The 15,386-nt window shown below is 47.5% G+C and overlaps 1 protein-coding gene across 1 annotated transcript in view; it reads right to left on the minus strand.

Moving 5' to 3' along the window:
- Nucleotides 1–15,386, minus strand: part of LOC144141860 (myogenic-determination protein-like) — a 79,280-nt gene extending 63,894 nt beyond the window's left edge. Inside the window, exons 1-2 of the mRNA XM_077673344.1 lie at nt 15,308–15,386; nt 3,776–4,084 (exon numbers count right to left, since the gene is read on the minus strand). Coding sequence (XP_077529470.1) covers nt 3,776–4,084; nt 15,308–15,310 — 312 coding nt within the window. The 5' untranslated portion in view covers nt 15,311–15,386. The remainder of the gene's footprint in view (nt 1–3,775; nt 4,085–15,307) is intronic.

A 15,386-nucleotide genomic window follows, 5' to 3' on the forward strand; every position in this document is an offset into this window, starting at 1 on the left:
ATCGCACCAGAAAACACCGAAGTGTAACGGAAAGTGTCGAGCAGGCAAGGAGCCTACAAGAAGGTGTTTGGGGTTCGCACATCAAGAATGAATGAACAAAGCAACTTCGTCAAGATAACGATGGCGACTCCGCCGAAATAGTGTCGGGTCCTTTCTATGCGGGGCAGGAGCCCCACATTCGCCTAATTGGGGACTCCAAAGAAAAAAAGATAGTTAGGAAAGACCCGAGAATCGAACCCGGGACCTTTACACTGGGAAACCCACAACCTAATAACTGGAAAACCCAAGGCCCGAGGGTACCAATTAAGCAACGGCGGGGAACAACACGTGTCGCAAATTGGAAAGCAAAAAGAACCCTTCAAATGGTTGGAATCCAACTTGAAAACCTCGCCTCATAAAACAAGCGCCTATCCGATTGACCTATCGTCGCATACTGTGCGTACAGCATTGGCATTGTATTCGTAGCGCGGGCGTTGGCTTTGGACTTCACCGCGGGTGGTAGCGCGTGCTAACGCGGTACACTTTGGGAGAGATGGGAAATCCTGATGCGGTGATGCCAGCCCTGGAGAACTTTCAGCGGTGAGTCAGAAAATAAATTTCAGGTTGAGCAGTCGGGTCTCCGAAGAAGAGAGAGGGGTCGGCAGCTCTGGTGTCTCTCCAGCCTTGCACCACTAATGCTAGCTGCAGCAATTTTGTTTCTCGAATTTCCAGAAATTCGTCTTCTTCCGAGCCAAATCGGGCTGGATTGAGCAGGAAATCTCCTACGCCTGCGTTGGATTTTATGAACATTTGGCCACAGTGCTTTGGTAGTTTAATAAAAATTCTCACGCGCGTATGCTGGTCCAACTCCGCCTGTTTTAACATTGCCTAACGCGTGAGCGAAAACGGCCCAACAGCCACTCTCCTGTCTCTCTATCCTACCCTTTCCCGCTCCGTAGCCTTTCTACGTGCTTCCATCTCCGCAAGCCAGCGCCGCTTCTCGCAAACTATGCAAGATAGCTGACAGTTTGTCTAGCGTTCTTCAGGCGGCGTTCCTACGCGTTGTTTCCTCCACGACTGTCTGTCTTGGTCTGTCGCTGATAAAACCGCCTTTGACACGGCGGTCGCAAACCCACTTGTGCTGCCGCAAGCTGATGCCGACTTTGCGCGCTTACCTACTTGGATCACGTGCCGCGAAATTTTCTTAGTGGGGCATCTTCCTCTGTCCCCTCCACATTTCGGCCTTATTTTGCCCACGGTGTGCGCACTACGCCCCGGTACGGAGTTTTAAAATTGAGAACTGTACTGTAGAAGCGACAAGTCAACGTCGCTGGAACCTTGGCTGCTCAGCCTTTGTTTTCTATAATCTCCTAAAATTTACAAACAAGTGACATTTTTTGGAAAGTAAAGCCAGAAGTGAGCGGTTGAACAAAACTTGTGCACGCCATTTTTTTTTCAATAAGTCCTCCCGAGAGAAAAAAAATAGCATTAAAATAATGCCCGAACCATCCGAAAATTTAGTTATTTTGTTTGCTGTTTGTCTGCCCGACAATAATTATGTTCTTACACTATTTCACTTCGGCCTTCATCAGTCATCTTTCGAAAAATGCAGCAGGTATGAAGCGAGCGACACGTTGAACAAGATCCCCTGTGCGCCCCCGAACTAGTGCGCCGTCGCGGCTAAGATGTGAGCGAAACGGCACTTGATACGCTACGCGAACGCTGACAGACACACGCAGTAGAAGTAGACGTGGGTGGAAAGGTTCGCAACTCGCGTGCAGTGAAGTAAGGCTGGACGTCCGCCGGCGCGCGCTACATAGCGGATAAGTGCCTGAACTAAGCGTCTCTACCCATAGTCTCCTGTTATATAGGATGCTATTCCCTACCGCTCTCATTGAAAAGCGGGCGACACTTTAGGCAATGGTTATACAGGCAGCGTTGGCTGGTCGCACATTAGCCACACTTTTTTTTTGGTGCTGTATTGTTGCGAAAAAACAACTATATGCTGTGTTTTCTTTTATGGCGCGACAAAAATGATGCCCGCCCTTGCATATGTTCGAATATTTCTAAATAAAGCCGCAATGGTTGATTTGATTGATTGTAGGGTTTAACGCACCGACGCAACAGAGGCTACGAGGCGCGGCGAAGCGGAAGGCTCCGGATTAATTTCGACCACCCGGAAATCTTTAAAGGAGCCATGAAGAGAAAGTACAACTTCGTTTAATTTGAAAGAACTAGGATTCAGTATATCACTCAGCTACATTACAGCCCCAAAAGAGGTTTTTTTGACGAAAAAAAAGCAAGAAGTATTTAACAACTTTCAAATTTAGCGCCACAGTGACGTGTTATGAGCAAGAGTGACGTCATACGGGCCAACAATAAAACATAATTTTCAGTGCGTTAACTGCATGTTAGCATTCAAGTGATGCGGGCAAATGGAACTAGAGGCCCCATTACAGACGCCCAGTCATGTGTCGTCTCGACAGGTCAATTAGGCGGCCGCCAATCGCACAAACAAGGTTCCGTGACGTCATAGAAAAGTTGCGGGAAATTGGCTAGGGGGTCGCGACTACTTCACACGTTTTCTTTAATATCTCCGTTATTTGTTCGAAGATTGCGATGATATTGGTATCATTGTTATCGGGACTAAGCCGTCTTTTTAATAAACCCAACTTGTATTTTGTCTTCATGGCTCCTTTAATGTGCGCTGAAATCTCGTGCACACGGTAATCCTTGCTTTTCGCCTCCATCAGAAAAGCGGCCACTGCGGTCAGGAATCGAACCGGTGACCCCGTGCTCAGCAGCGTAACGCCTTAACCACTGAGCCACCGCGGGGGGTGAAGCTGCAATGGTGAGGAGAGAAGATAAATTTTGTGAACACTTCGGCAGTCTTTTCATTTTACCGGTCTTTCTGAATGTTCGACAGCGAGGACGGGATGCATAAGTACAAACTGAAATACAGCCCTTTGTGGCGCATTTTCTGAAAAAGCAGTTGGATAGAAAACGTAGAACTGTGCTTTTCTTTTATTCGGAGTCAATATCGGGAATCTTATTATTACTTCTGGTTTGGCGCGTAGCCTTCTGTGGAGCAATGTATTGCACCAAGTACATAGAAACTTTAGCGTAACATCATTCAGTGTAATAACGTCAGCAACGCTGGAGTGCCTAGTACGCAAGGACTTTTTCTTGCCCCTTTAAAACACTCCTTTATTTGTTTTATGAGAGCCAATGTGTCCCAAAAAATAAAATCGAATGCGTGTTACTCCAAAAATCAATATTTCCCAGTAACGCTCTTTGGTTTATTTAAGGATTCGCTTATAACCATTTTTGCTGCTAACTTTTGAAATGAACATATTGTATGCTTGGAAAGCTTTATTAGCCTTTTTATGTTAGCAGCTAAAGTAGTAATAATCATTGTCATCATCATCATCAGGCTGGTTCTGTTCACTCCAGGACGAAGTCCTCTCCCAAAGTTTTAAGTAATGGAAGAGTACAGAAAATGTTCCTATACACGTATGACGCAGATATTACACGTGTAGCTGAATGCTTGGTATGAAAAAGTACGAATCAATTTAGAGCTCCTATGTAGAGACAACTACAAAAAGGAGAGCTGTTATGAGGCGACTAGGAAATGCTGCATACAAGCTGTCAGCTATGTAGTCACGCAGTCCTTGTCATTGTATAGTATTGCTTGCGCAGTGCGCTGGTCCTTCCAGATGTTTTGACACGAGAAAAAAAAAACGTCTTTAAATACTTCGCGCAATGAAAACCACGCGCATGAAAGAGTCTACCTTACCTTTGGCAACCTCTGGTTGGGGTTGGAAGAAGTCCGTCGTTTCAGTGCTTCAAAAGCTTCGTTCACGCGTCGCAGTCTTCGTCGTTCGCGGAGAGTGGCAGCTCGCCTCCGATCGACGGCCTGCGTGCGTCGCTTGCACGCGCGACATGCCCACGCCAGGCACCTTCGTGGCCCTTGGCCGCCACCCGTCGTCGCCCCGGTTCCTACTGCGCTGCACGGTGCCAACACGTGCTGCTCGGACCCCGGCTGTGAGCCCTCGCCATCTGCGGAGCTCGGTTGTCTTGGCTCTGGGCTGCGGCCGTCGCTCACCTGCGAGGCAATGAAGCCACCAAGTGGGAGTTGTGAACGGCACACATAGCGTCTCACATTGGGAAGAAAGGACATTGGGAGAGTTACAGGTAGACTATCATTCGAAGTATCTTCACTCGCAGCCGACCCCCACAAGTTTTTAATGGTTGGTTCTGTAAAAATATTCTAAGCTTTTTGTTATTTATTTAAAGTATTAAAATAAAACATAAGCAGTGAGGCACGGTTGACGTTGGGTGTTTTACTGCGCAGGTTACATATAATTACAATTATAACCAGGATGCAGTCAACCGCCATGTAATTAATATCTGGACTTCACAAAGATGTTCAATTCCCCAATGATACCATCATTGAAGCCAATCTGTGTCCTTCCTCTATGTAACGAAGGCGTTCGGGGTTTAACGTTTAATTAAGCAAGTTAATCACCTCATCAGTCATTGATTTTGCCCTTTTACTAAAAAATCTACCAAACAAATGCATTGATTTAGCTTATACTAGAACTACTGCAAGGAGCCAGCAGTCACAAAAACGTCTAGAATTGACTAAGGATGAAATTCGCCATAATGATGAGGAGAAACGGAGCGGCTGGTGCCACCCCGTGCTAATAAATCTGCCAATGTGGTTTTGCTTGTGTAGCGTGACACCACACTAGGTAGCAAAGTAACTACACTTGACTTTGCAGCGACACCATCGCCATCGTCATCATGAGCGCCAGGATCATCCTCGCCGGTGCCTGGCCAGCGCCAACAGTTCCTCGCGACAAGGAGTTCGAACACGACTGCTCTCCAGGGGCGGTCGTATGCCATCGCCACTCTCCAAGTTCCACCAGGGCCTAACGCATACTAAAATGTAGGAGAGCCACAGCGCATAATCGAGTCCACGGCTTCGTTTCGTACAATTGGTGACCCGGAGGTTCTGCACCTGATACCCGGCCAGCGGCACACCGACATGTCGAAGTGGGGGGACCATCCCATACCGGTGTTCGACGCACGCCACCTCAGAGGTTCGTGTTTCTAGATTGAGGCCTCCTTCTCCCGGAATTTCGGCACCATTCAGCCACTCAAGCACTCGATCCTCTTGGAGACGCTCCCACTAGAGCTCCGCTGCGTCCTCGCCATCCCACGGCCCAGCGAAACCCTCTACGATGACCTTCGCGCGGCCGTGCTCCCGCACTACGGATTCGGAAATTACTGGTTTCGGCCTGCAGCAGATAAGGTACCCGCGCTGTCAGCGCAGGCTTCGCGGCCGCACATCGAACCTTCTGCACCATCGGCGTCGTTTCCTTCCACGAGTGTCGCTATCGTAGACTCCACAGCAAGTGCTGGAGCGACACCTACACCGACGGGACTGGCAGCCGACGACATCGCGGACGTTCATTTAACACCGCCCACCACACTCCATTTTGTCACTCCACGCGAAGGCAGCGGTAAGCTACGCAATATCGAGGCGGCGTCCTCACTTCCTCCTCGGCTGGCGGCACCAGCTTATGACCTCTCCACCGCAACGCTTCTCCCTCAGTGCCAGACTACACTGCAGGTGCCGTTAACCACGAATGAGATGCACATGAACGCACCCACCATCTGCCGTTATGACGACGCGTCTCCCGTTCTGGTGAAGCAACAGCAACATTGTGACTCTTTGAGGCACGACACCCTGAGCCACCGCAACATTGTGGCCACAGTTACCGTTCCTCCGCGTGACCTGCCCGACAACCAAGAACCATGTGGGCTAGCGAACCCTGAGCGATTGACGGCAAACGCCTCAAAAATTGCGACGGATGAAGCTCTGGCGGCACCACTGAGTAAGAACCTGGAAGGTGACATTCGTACTCCTGAGCTCCTCCTTATCCACTTGATGCACTTGAATCTGATCCTTCGCCAAACGATGCCGTGTCTTCTGGCCCGAGTCAGGACAGCTTCACGCCAACGCACAAACGCCTTGCTCCTTGCGCCCAACTCGTCGCTCCACATCAACCCAATCCTTCCATGACAGTATGGACGTCACATGCTCTGTGGCGGCTACATTTCGTCCGACCACATCGACAACTATTCGTTCGAGTTTGGAGGGCAGTCACCACTCTTCTGCGTGACTCGCCTACCTTTACCCAATATAAGCAGCGTCACTTCATGCCACCACGACTGTCAATGGGCTATTAGTCGCCCATACTTAGGCGAACACTGCGCCACTTACGCCGCGCACGTGGTCGAGCTCCGCGCAACGACAAAGCTGTCTACATGGCGGAGCTGCTCAACACTCGTACGCCGTGTCTTTCCGGTTCCTTGGAAGGTTTTGTGGCTCAGACAGTGCACTTGAACTTTGGGGGACCTCACTCTCATCTCTGGGCCCAGCAAGTAGCTTCCCTCGAGCGACGCTAATTTTCACCTGCGACCCCTGCACCACCCCCAGGCAAGGTTCCCCGAGGGAAATACACTTAGCGGCACCGGACGCTCTCCCTGAACTGACTAGGGCAGTATGAGGACATTGACCGCGGAGAAATCTTACTGGTCATCGGTGTTGTACATACGTACCTGTACATAGTTTTCTTGTTCGCTCAACATCCGTCCTCTGTTTTTTATAATCCGCTACGCGCTAGGAGGGGAGCCCTGTAGTGACACCATCGCCATCGTCATCATGAGTTCCAGGTTCATCATCAGCGGTGCCTGGCAAGCGTCAGCAGTTCCACACGCGAGATATCGAACAGGGCTGCGCTCCAGGGGCGGTCGAATGTCTACGCTGCTCTCTAAGTTCCAGCCCGGCGTTACGCACCGGAATAAATGTAGGAGGGTCACAGCAGCATAACCGACTCCACGGTCCCTTTCTTAGAACTTTTGTTTGCCTGCACCGCAAAATATTATGGGGTTTAACTTGTGAGTGCGGTCTCAGTTCGAGACATACGTTTTGATGTGCTAGGGTGACGTGTCAGCGTGTTGTCGCAGGTCTCCACTGCAATCTCTGTTATCGGTTCGTCGGTGGTGAGTTCTCATACAAAACGGCAAGTTTTGCCCTCCCAAGACAAGCTCACTCTTTTAAAGGGTATCTCCGCTGGCGAGACACAAATTTTCTCACCCGTCAAAGAATCCCAGCTACCACCCTTTCAACAATTTTGGTTAAGGAAAAAAGCATCAAGTTTGCGAAAAGGCACCATTTGAGAACACATTTGGTTCTTCAAATGCGTTAAGGCACCGCGAAGTGTCAAAAGGCAAAAGTAATTCTTGAGGTGCCTTTTTCTGAATGCGGGAGTAAATGACCTGGATTCTTTGCAGCGCCAGGAAATACACGAGCTTTTACAAAAGCAGCAGGTGCCATTCACACAGTTTTTCACAGGGAAATAACTTCTTGAAGTCTGAGTTCACCTTCACCTATTTCCAGCAGTTTCGCTTTGTTTCTGCTTAATTCTCACGAGCCTTAACTCGCAGCCTGCATTTAACCAAAACCTGTATGTGACGAAAAATTGTGAACTTTTGCCGAGTTTGTCACATCTACGTTTACCACCTGCGGGGTATTATTAAGCGTCTAAGTGTATTTCCCAAAGTTTTCAATCTACAATGTATGATCTTTGTTGCCCAATACCTTATTAGACGCGTTGCGGGAATGGTACTCTTTAGGGGAATCCGGTGGTTCAACTTCTCACCAACAAACTCGAGTAACCAATCAAAGCCGTCAGGAAAGCAAATTTAGGAATTCTGAGTAACGTGCGAACATTTTTATTCGAGGAGTCTTACATGAAGCAATATGTACGCGTCCTAAACTGTTGGATTTTCCGAAACAGAGTTCTCAAGCGGCGTTGCTGCCTTTACCATTGATAGTTGTCAAGATTTGAAGTTGAGAATAAGCAGCAAGACTAGACGCAAAGGTTTATATTCGCTCCAGCGCAGACACAGGCCGTCTACGCTTGTGTAGCTCAGAACAGGGCGTGAAAAGTTGAGGATGCGCGGTGCTGTTGGTAGTCAAGAGCTGTACACGGCACACGTACGTCGCGATACTTTTCGTTCGTGACTAGATAAAGCCACTGTTCCGAGAAAGCCCGGCTGCGGCATCATCTCGTCTCTAGCCTCAGCTCTAGTTGCGAGTAGTACATCTCTGAGTGACATAACGACGGCGGTCATGGCCTCAAGGCGCTTTTCGGCCCCCGAGCTTCAGATGCGCGCGCAAGGACTCATGTACTGAGCCCATAGGAGTTCGGGAAATTCCATTTCCGCAAATTTAACGCTGGATATCGGGTCGACTGATCTTCCCCTACAATTTCCACTTTACAATCACACGTCTAACTGGAATAATTAACAAGTAATTACCAAGCACTCGGTGGCTGGTACCCTCAGTAGTAAACGGAACTCGTTGCATTGCGACCGCCATGGCCCCTGATCACTTCACACAAGAAAAATAGTGTAACCTATGAAAGCATTTTTTTAAATTGCGTAGTCTTCCCTCTAACACAATGTATACTGTTGGGCTAACGAAGCTTACGATAGACTCTAGCGGTAAATTGACGGTGTTTCAATACAACGATGATGCGTACTTTGGTCGCCATTAATTTCTGTTTGTATGTAAAACATCTGTGGCGTTAGTTTAAACCAAAAGCATTATTCGGGTGAGTCAAGTGGGAAATGGTCATGTACTCAAAATATACTTTTTTATGAACACGCGAGGAAAAATGAAGGCTATAAGAATAACAGGAAGTGACTCTGCGCGACCGACCGATCAACGGACTGACTCAGTGACTTGGTGACCGTCCAATCAATAAATCAAGTAATGAATTGTCAGTGCGAGTAACTAACTGCCTAAAAGATAACCAAATGGGGGAAAATTCAAATGTTGCGGAATAAATTCTTGCTGGGGTATTAGCATCTTACGTGGTTTTCACGACACAATAAAAATTTTACAGTAAAGCAAGCCCATTGCAGGTTTACTTTACAGCGCCTATATATATTCTAAACATTTTTGGTGCATAGTACCATAAGACACAATGTCCGTCCGCGTCCGTGCGCATAGCATTTACAATCGCAAAAGCTCACACAGGCACCGGCAGGATTCGAGCCTGTGTCTGGCATACCAGACAGAGTTAGTGTCAGTCGTCTTACCCATTGGGCGACGATTGTCAGTTAGCACCCGACAGTCAAACTACGTACTCCCTCGCCTGTAACGGCGCGGAGTACCTTAGGACCTCTCAATGTCCGTCCGCGTCCATCCACGTGCACACCACCATCAAGCAAAAATCAAGCAAAATTCGATTTGAGTAGCGAGTTGCAGTTTCATTTAGGGAATAATCAAGGTGCAACTCACGGCGCAAATGGAATGACGGTCTAGGCGCTAATCGTATGTCACTCGGGATCGCAACTTGGATGTCATTTCGAGTCCCCGTACTCCGCAGCCTCGCGATCATCCAGCGAGTGGAGATGCTGCAAGTTTTTATGCCTATGCCGTTGCGGAATACGCAGGTACAGATTATGCAAGTACGAAAGAGCAAACCTAACAGTGAGAATTGCCGGATTTTGCTATTTCTTTTTTGGTTTCTTATATTCTGCAACTATGGCCTGAGGTTACATTTTAAATTACGAAGTATTGCCCAGTAGCTGCTGCGTTACTGGAGTTTCATCGAAGATATTGCGTTCTTATTGAAATATTTCTTCCCGTTAAGAAATGTCCGTGCCTGCACTACGCATACAATCTATTAGGTCCCTATATAATAACAAGAAAAGAAACTGAACAAGATTTTGTCTCTAAACACCCTTACCCTCGCCAAAAGAGACGGCTTCATTGCACGTTCGAATAATGCCAGTGAATAAGGGAGCAAGACAAGTACTGCTCGTCTTTAAAACTTGGGTCGAGAACCGGGGTGTTTGCGAAAGGTTTCACAGTAGATAAGTTTCTTCCGGACTAATTAGGCGTGGTCAGTTTAGGGGAAAGTAATTACACCGTGCGGCAAAGAAACCGCACCCCAGAATCTTTCCAACTCCTAGACACACCGTACTTTTTAAGCAGAGCAGTTTAGGTCAATATTTGTCCGTCTGTTGCCCTAAAAAGCTTCGAAGCCCAAATAAAAAAAAAATGTGGTTGGAGTCCGCGGGAATCAAACCCGGCCTCTTTACCTCGTGAATCGGGCAACCTAATCATCGGGCCACCCCAAAGGCACGAGGGATAGGTGGTAAGCCGCTTCGGAGAACAATAACATGCGCTGCAAACTGAAAAGAAAAAAGGTGTCCCGTGGTTGGATTCCAACAGGGGCCAATCGCGTTATGGAACCGACGTCTACCCGATTGAGCTATCATCGCATTCCGGGCGAAGAGAATGTCCTTTAGGTTCGTAGCGAGGACGTTGGGTTTGGACGAAGCCGCGGGTTCTAGCGCGTGATAACACGGTCCACAGTGGGAGAGGTGTAAGCCTGTTGTAGAAATGATCCGGGCTTGCCAGGTAGAGAGAACTTTGAGCGGCAAACTACCAAATAAATGTGCGGTGCAACAACCGGGTCCCCGAAGAAGGGAGAGGTGCCGCCAGCTATGTTGTGTCTGCAGCCTTGGTCCACTAGTACAAGGTGTACCAATCTTTTTCTACTCTTGCATCTACCGGAACATCCATCAGTGATTAATAAAACTACGTATTGCTTTTACTGTATTCTGAAACATCTCTTCCGTCTCGTCTATCCGGCATAACGCAAACATTTGGGAAAGTTGATACTCACTGATCTTTGCAATGTTTTGGGCAAAAAAGAGATTGATAGTTGTACGGATACTCGACCAAACCGCGTTTTTTGAGGCTTTGAATTTATGCGCCCGATGGAACAGGAGGTGCATCGAATAAAACAGTGTTCGCCGGTTCACGGCACTATAATTGCTGCAAGTTTTGGCAGAGCCTCGACGAGCGTATTCTTAGTTGGTTTGAATATGAGCTTGGAAATGTTCTCGTTTGTATTTAAAGCGTAGTGAGCAATCCACGATTAGGCGTGTAGGCTACATAACATTTAAAAAATACAATAAGGTGCCAATAGCTGGTTCTTGAGAAAAAACACGACACCTTAATGGTTTCGAAGGGAAGTTGCGCTTGGTATTGATGACAAAGATAGACACAGGAAAAAAAAATATGTCCGGGTGTGAGGGAGAGCTCGTGAGCACCACGTCTATGATCAAACACAGCATGAGATTAAGTTTTTAGAAACATCTTTCAACGAAAGCACGTGGACCGGCTTAGGTGTTCGCAACCTACTCAATTTTGCCTTTTAACTACCCTTTCCCTCTATCCGGAATGAATTTGTTATTGCATTCTGTCTCAAGTACTGGTGTTTTCGCCTCTTAGAATAAATCATTGTGCCGTCTTGACGTAAAAGTGCGTGTTTTTTCTGTGGCCGTATCTGTGACCAAGACCCAGCGCAACTTCCCTTCGAGAGATGCTGCATCAACTAGACGGACACGAAGCATTACTCAGACACTTATCCGGTCTTAGGTTGAGCTTGTTCGCTTGCGGCACATCCTAGTATCCACATTCTGTGCAGGAGTCTAATCAGTCCGAAATTATCGTTTTGTGTAGTGGTGAAAAATAATACAAAATTTGCACCATGTAAGTTCCCGCTGTTTACTAAAACAATAAAGAGTTTGAACTGAACGTTTTCGGCGGTCCGCTATGGTATCGGCAGCCCGAACATCGCAACTGGAGCCAATGCCGTTCGCGGCCAAGCGCGCCAATCATGCGCAATGTCGCTTCCGCTTGCTTATGTGAGTGGAGCGAGCCGTCAAAAACGGCCAGCTAAAAGACGCTAATGTGTCTACGTTAGAAGCAAAATTGTTCTCAGCGCTGAAGCATTGTTCACTTTGAACCTCATTGTCACTCACCTATGGCAGCTAGAACGCTATATGAAGCTAGCATAGCCGTATACGCAGCTACGCCCAAAATCTCCCTATCTGGATATGTACTGTTGTTAAAGGACGCTGATAAGCGTCCTTTCACAACATCGACACTGCACCGTCACTTTACCGACGATAAGCGAAGGGAGAAGACGTCGCCGTTTCACCTGGACAGGCTGCGCGGCATCAACTTGCCTTTGGGGTGCTAACTACGGTGTCTTCTTTGTAAATACATCTTCTTACATCCTATCTTAGCGCTGTCGCGTCACAATTTTGATGAAGGCGCGGGATATTGATCACGGTACCTCTCACCCCGTACCACTCGGAGCGTTTGTGCTCCGTAATGGTACCGTATTTTGCCGCGGCTTCCGGGTTGTAGGACATAACCTGCTGCTAGAAGTACCCGAGGTACTCGGATTGCATGTCATCCTCCAGCTTCACTACATTAGCTGGCCTTCTTGACGCCGCGCCAACGGACGACAGCGTCCGGGGGGGATATTACTGGCCATCGATCTACCTGACTGTACGTCTCTACGTGGCGGCACGTTATCTTTCCCAAGGTTGAAAAACGCCCACCTTGCGTCTCGCCACCCAACAGCAACTTTTAGACATACCCGACCAACCATTTTATCCTATTGTATTGAACCTCAGGTCCCTTTCCGTTGTTCTTATCCAAAAATTGTTGTATTCCACTAACCAAAGACTATGCTTACCAGTGCGCCATCACAACTGCTCCCGCCATATCCCCAAGTTGTTGGATCGCGAAAGCCACAGGCTACCTCCACCACACACACGGGCTCCCCACGAACGGTGCTACAGATGTCGCCGATTTCTTTACGGTGTCACACTGCTTCACAGTGTCAGTGAGGTTTGATTCCCGGCCTCGTCGGCCCCTTTCCTGAAGGAGACGAAATGTGAAACGCCCGCGTGTTTGAGATTTCGGTGCATCCTAAAGATGCCCGGTGTTCACAAAATCTCCGGTACTCTCCCCTAGAGCGTGCTTCATCATCTGTGTAGTGTCTACGCTGTAGACGTCCTAGCAAATCAATTAATTTACGTTGCTCCTCGCAGGTTGCCCACGCAGCGTGGCCTGTACTTTTTGTCACAGGTAGTGGACGACATTTTCGCTTTTGTGAAACAAAGCACGAACTGAGGACGGCATACCATCCTCCAACAAATGGCCTTACTGAGCGGCTCAAAAAGAACATGACTGACATGCAAGCATGTTAGTCTCCATGCCTCCAAAACCATTGGGATTGAAACCGCATGCCATATTTGCATATAATTTCTACTCGCACGAAACTGCTTCAGATTCTCCGTTCTTGCTTATTTTTGGTCGTGAGCCTACCTTAAAGTTTCAAACCACGCTGTATACTCTGAGTGAGGCGACCACTGCGTATGCTTCTGACGACTTCGCCCACGCTGACCTGGCTTACCAGCTTGCCCGCGCATGGCTCTTGGCATAAGGAGAATCCTAGAAATCTCAATACGACAATCCGCACTGCCCTGCAAACTCTGCTCCGGGCTCCTTGATTCTTTTGTGGACCCGTTCTCATCACATTGGACTGCCTGAGAAGCTCATGTCCGCATTCGCTGGCCCTTAACGCGTCGAACGTTCCGTCACTCCCGTCACCTAAGGAATCATGCCTCTGGCTCCTCCAACATCGTCAATTCACTCAGCCCCTTAGCTCGTCCACGTGAGCCGCCTCACACCGTACCGCACACGGGATCCGCCTGCTGCTGTTCCGCTCTTATAACAGGCACCGGGACGGTGCTTCTGCGCTCGGTGATTTTTCAGATACCCTGGGCAGCCTGCTACAAAGGTTTATGACGCTAAGCATAGCCGCATATCCAGCTACATCCGATTTCTTGCTATCTGGGTATGTGCTGCCGTTAAAGGAAGCTCATGGCTTGCAGACAAAACCAAAAGAAGGGATATGAAGTCAGAGATTCGTCCCGATAGCCTACGCGCCATGAAACTGCCATTACGCCGTTGACCAGAGTGTCTCTTCTGTAACAATACCTCCTGACATCCATTCTATGCGTTATCACGTGACCTTATTTTGAACTCAGTGGGACGAGAAGCACCACTAAAGAACGGTGGTAATAAGCTGGATAAATAACGGTGCGATATAGGTGGAGTCTTGATAATAAATAAACGCATTCTTTTCACGCTTCTTAAAATATGATGTAACCTCTGGAAAGAAGACCTCCCAGTTGCAAACACACACGGAAAAATTTGAGCTAGGGTTACCTAAAATACACAACCGTGGAAACACAGGGAGGCTCATAATGAACATGAAAATTAGGAGCTTTTAAAACTCATAAACACTGTTTCGTAACTATACGAACAAACACATACGTGTGGGACAGGCTGGGAGATGTTGTGACTTTTCTTTTATAAGAGGTAATATGGTTGGTGGGGGCCGATTATAAAATTTACAATGCACCATAAACTGTGGGGAATAACGTGCTGTAATAAATACCCATGGTACATAAAAAAGGTCCAAGAGTTTTGGCCCTCTTTTATGAACAAGCTCTACATGACATGCAATTTCTTATCATCTAAACTTATTTCCGTAACAAAACTTTTAACAGAGAGGTTAGTTTGTTGCATTTTATAAGGCAGGAGCATGAGCTTCTCATTTTTTTGTCGGAAATGAGTGGTTTCATATATTTCTGTTCTCTTTTGCCTTTTTATAGATGCGATTGTACGGAATCCGAGGATTAGGTTGTACTCAAAAATGACGATGGAGTTAAAGCGTGCCTCTCCGTCAACAAAGCTCAGAGTATTTACAACAGCGTGAAAACAAAGTAAACAAAAACGTCATACACGTGCTGATGTTTTGGCTCTATACATTTCCTTTGCTTTTATAGCTCCTGCATATACTCATTTTTACTCTTTTACGTCCCATACTACTCCGAAATAACAACAAATATCCCTGCTCCGTTTTCTTGTGATAAAATGCACTACGCAATAGCGAGAGCAACTAAAACTACTACTACGTAAATATCGCTAGTTTTGAATTGTTAGTTTATATTGTTTCTAGGTCAATACGGTTACATTTAACATATTTTCGGACGCATTCTTTCCATACATGCAAAACCATAGAAAAATCTAAAGCAGAAAAGTATCTCAGCTTTCTATCTCCGTGAATTGTGTATAAAGTCACTGGTGGCAGGAAAGCCGCTGTTTAAACCGGCCCTTTCGTACTCAGAGTAAACAAATAGCAGTTTACACTAGTACAGCGAAGAGGGTCAACTGTGTTAAATACATGTTAGTATACTGGAGATGGCAATACTTTTTTGTTCCTATGGTTATTAAAACTTTTTTTTATGTCACCACGTCCGTAGAAGACGAAGGAGGACAGAAAACGTATGGCAGTCCGCTTACCATTACAGCGAGCGCAGTAGCCCCGCTTCTTGCGCAGCGTAGATGACACAATCCACCGCCGCCCTCCCGATCCGGTGCG

The sequence above is a fragment of the Haemaphysalis longicornis genome, unplaced genomic scaffold (genome assembly GCF_048455015.1).
Source record: "Haemaphysalis longicornis isolate Haplotype H1 unplaced genomic scaffold, Haemaphysalis longicornis Haplotype H1 scaffold_6, whole genome shotgun sequence".
Classification (NCBI taxonomy): Eukaryota; Metazoa; Arthropoda; class Arachnida; order Ixodida; family Ixodidae; genus Haemaphysalis; species Haemaphysalis longicornis.